Source organism: Trachymyrmex septentrionalis, unplaced genomic scaffold, assembly GCF_001594115.1.
Source record: "Trachymyrmex septentrionalis isolate Tsep2-gDNA-1 unplaced genomic scaffold, Tsep1.0 scaffold50, whole genome shotgun sequence".
Taxonomy (NCBI): Eukaryota; Metazoa; Arthropoda; class Insecta; order Hymenoptera; family Formicidae; genus Trachymyrmex; species Trachymyrmex septentrionalis.
This window is the reverse complement of record NW_017305673.1, coordinates 151,191-155,116: the sequence shown is the minus strand read 5'-3', so window position 1 is coordinate 155,116 and position 3,926 is coordinate 151,191. Positions and strand designations below refer to the sequence as shown.

At 30.8% G+C, this 3,926-nt stretch overlaps 1 protein-coding gene across 1 annotated transcript in view; it reads right to left on the bottom strand.

The window, feature by feature from the left end:
• Positions 1–1,846: 1,846 nt before the first annotated feature.
• LOC108751623 (muscle M-line assembly protein unc-89-like) overlaps positions 1,847–3,926 on the bottom strand; it is a 38,670-nt gene continuing 36,590 nt past the window's right edge. The window contains exon 7 of the mRNA XM_018491899.1: positions 1,847–2,248. Within this exon, the coding sequence (XP_018347401.1) occupies positions 2,139–2,248 (110 nt within the window). The 3' untranslated portion in view covers positions 1,847–2,138. The remainder of the gene's footprint in view (positions 2,249–3,926) is intronic.

Sequence of the window (3,926 nt, the reverse complement as noted above, 5' to 3'; positions counted from 1 at the left end):
AAGCTTGTGAAAATCGACTGTCCCAGTTTTTTGCCAATAGGGACGAGGGTTTCTATGAGAGAGGCATAATGAAATTACCTTCAAAATGGCAACAAGTTATCGAACAAAATGGTGCATATTTGACCTAAATCGGATCATTCTAACTATGCTAAATAAAGCCTTCAATTTAATGCAAAAATAATAGATTTCTTTTTACTACACCTTATATTTATTCAATAGGTCATATTTTATTTTATTGGAATGCCCTTTAAATTAATTGTATTAATATTTAAAAATAACGTTTAACAAAATACAACAACGTTTAATAAAATCTACGTTTGTAAATTATAATCTAAATTCTTAAAGATAAGCATATATGTAAAGATATTATTATATATTAACATAAAGAATTATGGAAGGCTTGTTAGGTAAGTCCAATGTAAAGAAAAGTTAGCCTATAAAGAGAGTGGCTTACAGTTTTTAATTTTAATACTTTAAGCTTGGTAAGTTCATTTCAGTAAGTTTAATTTTGATTGTTATATTTAATATTGATTATTAAATAGTGAAATTCTTTAATCTAACCTCTTACTTTAATATTACAAAGTAATGATAAAAAAGTAACAAATTGTTGCTTTCTAAGTAACAATGACGGTAATATGTACTATTTAAAATTAGTAATGAGTAACGGTACACGCTGAGAAAAAAGAGCAATTCTGATAGAAAATGGACGAATCAAAATTTTCTGGTTAAATCTATTAAAATTCTAATTGAAATAACTATTGTAGAATTCTGATTAGAATAATTATTCTGGCAAAAATAAGATTTTAATAGATTTTACCAGAAATATTATATTAACCAGAATTCTGATTATCTCAAATAGAATTCTCATCAATTTAACTAGAAAATTCTGATTCATTCATTTTTAACTAGAAATTTTTTAGTCTAATAAGTTATTTTTATAAAATAATGTTTCCAACTCTGATTTTCATCGTATTGGTGTTAATAGTAACACCAACATGATGTAGATATATCATCATAGATTTTAATCCATATCATGATGATATTGAGATTAATATCAATACCGAGAGAATTATACGAAGATCAGATGGTGTTAAATTCACACCGAGAGAGAGATATTTTTTTAGAGTGTGTTAAAATTTGAGTGACTATATTGATTTTGATAAAAAAGATAGTTCAAGGTGGTAAACGTAAAGGAGCTGCAGGAGACTTCGTTTTTTCTGATTAATCGAGGGCACCACCGCACGATTGAACGCGAAATTTACGCGTCCGTATTTTTTCACAGTAAATTTAGCACCACGCCGTAATTAACGAGCGTGAGATAGCGCAGTGTAATTAATGTTGTCATTAGTGAGACGATGCCCGCATGCGCTGGCATCTCTTCTTTTCGCGTCTCTGAAGAAAAGCACATGGTTTGAAGAGATGTACTGGTTGCACTATTGGATATAGCGATGTAAACTTCTTCGAAACATAACGAAGTAAACTTTCTCGGCTGCGGTGATTGACGGAGTACTTTTGCAAGAAATTTGCAACACGATGCACAATCTTGTTGACGACGATCTTACATTTATACTTTCCAAGAAAAACTACTACGCTAGGAAAAACTACTTACTAAGCAAATTTATATACAAATATCATAATATGAAAAAATAAAAAATTTGAATTATTATAGGATAGTCTAAATTAACGTCGCACAAGTCATTATTATTTGCATTAGCAGATTGATTCAAAATCAGCCTCACTTTGGCAGAAATTTATTACGGCTCGATAGTCTCATCCAAGAACCAGACGATCCAGATAAAGACAATTGTTTTATTGATATGTACATACAATAAATTTATTTACAAATAATACAATAAATTTTGACGTCGTAAGTTATTTGTTCTTGATGATATATGTTAACAAAATACTACACTCTTACCGATTATTGTGCCGTGCTGATATTTGAAAATTCTTTTGGTCACGGAAGTTCGTTTTTGTCTTTTCTTTTAAATGTAAACTGTAATGTTCGGTTTTACCCTGCACAAATATTTATCCAAGAAACGTTAACGACGTTAAATAGGCAATCCGCGATTCTCGATAATCGCGCTTCTCGTTCCATCGTGTGTGTCGGGGTAAGTGTGTTTTCCGTACTTCTCGCCTTATATAAACATTATATTAGCTATTACTAAAATTATAAAACAAATCGGCCGTGTCTTGCTGTACGAGGAGCTTCCACTTTCTCCGTGGTGCATCGCGGCTGGATGTTCCTCTGCAACAGAAATTTTCATCGATTCGACACGGTAATCTACGGATTATAAATGGATAATATTAAGATTTTATATGATTTTATCACGTATACTAAAAATATGCAAATATATTATTCACATCAGTGCTTAGTTTTTAATTTAAGAGAAATTAAGTAGATAGAACATATTATTCATAAAATATACGAAATAAAAAGAAATACACCTTATATACATATATAGAAGTTGTTATTTTATACTTTATCTAGTTTCATTTGCATATTATCTTGAAGATTTGTGAACGCGCAGTCAACACGTATTGCTACAATCTTGCAACGTTATTATATAAAACTTAAGTAGTTATCCCTCCTTCTCTGTGTCCCAGAAATTAGTAAATACCAACTCAATCGAAAACCGATACAGATTCCTCGCAAGTCTGAAACTAATAATGCACCGGACGTTTAATCAGTTAGACGACAAGCTAAATTGAAATTGCCGATACAAAACATATTTAAACGCTTTCTGGTAAATTACATAGGCGCGGCAAAAAGGACAAGGTGATAACAAATAAACATTAACTTTGGTTATATATGTATATTGTATGTACCTCGTATTCATCGGTTTGTTCTGCTTTTTGCACAGAAACAACTAAATATTGTTACAAACAAAAATACTTGAATAGAAATGCGTTGTATTAAAATTTGTAAAAAAAACAGTGTGCATGGCGTATGCAAGAGCAATATCGCAGATGATGACGATACATGATGACAATAACATATCTTTCTTTTATGTAGATATCGACGTACATGGATGGACTATTTCATTCGGCCAAACTATCAGCTGTTGTTCTAGACAACACACTTCAAATTTGTAATTTGATACATCGGTTTTGTCTAATTACGCATTGATCTGTTCATCATATATTATGAGTCAAAAGAAACAATTATATATTTTTTCATAATTAGTAAACATGTTTCAAGATATTTTCTCACACATCTATAATTCAATCAATCAATGATTTTTATAACTAACGTAATTAAGTAATGCAGCGAAAAATCTGTAATTAATTTGGAAAAAATTCGTTAAAAATATCGAATCATGACAGAATTTGAAAGAATTAGAAGCCGCTTGTTTTATATTATTAAAAATCTTTATTCACCTTGATCCCATTATAATCAATTGATTTGATCTATACTTTGCCTAAAATTCTCTCTCTTAGGTATATATTTATTGCCGAAAAAACAGTTTGAAAAGATTAAGCCGCTTCTGAGAAATCTTACAGACTGATAATCGAACGGACAAATAAATAAACGGACGGATGGATCAATATAGCGAAGTTATAAAACAGTCACATCTACATTATGAATTTTTTTTAAGTATTTCTTTTTCAAGTCTCTTACATTTTTTTAAACAAACGAATTCTATCGCGGATAAAGATGCAATATCTAGAGACGATGAAACAATTCGCACAATCAACTTATAAGCTTTAAAGCGTAAGGTCGTATTCGTGTGACTTGATTGCTTCAGCATGGGCGACAAAACTCGTAAATTCCGCCGGCTTCAAAAATATATCGAATTACAAAAAAAGCTCCTTTTTTCAGAACGGACGAAACAATCCGCTTTCGTTTGATTTTATTTTGCTCGTAACCGGACGCACTCGGAAATTGCGTGAAAATCAGGCTTTGTCATTGCTTTGTCATCGTG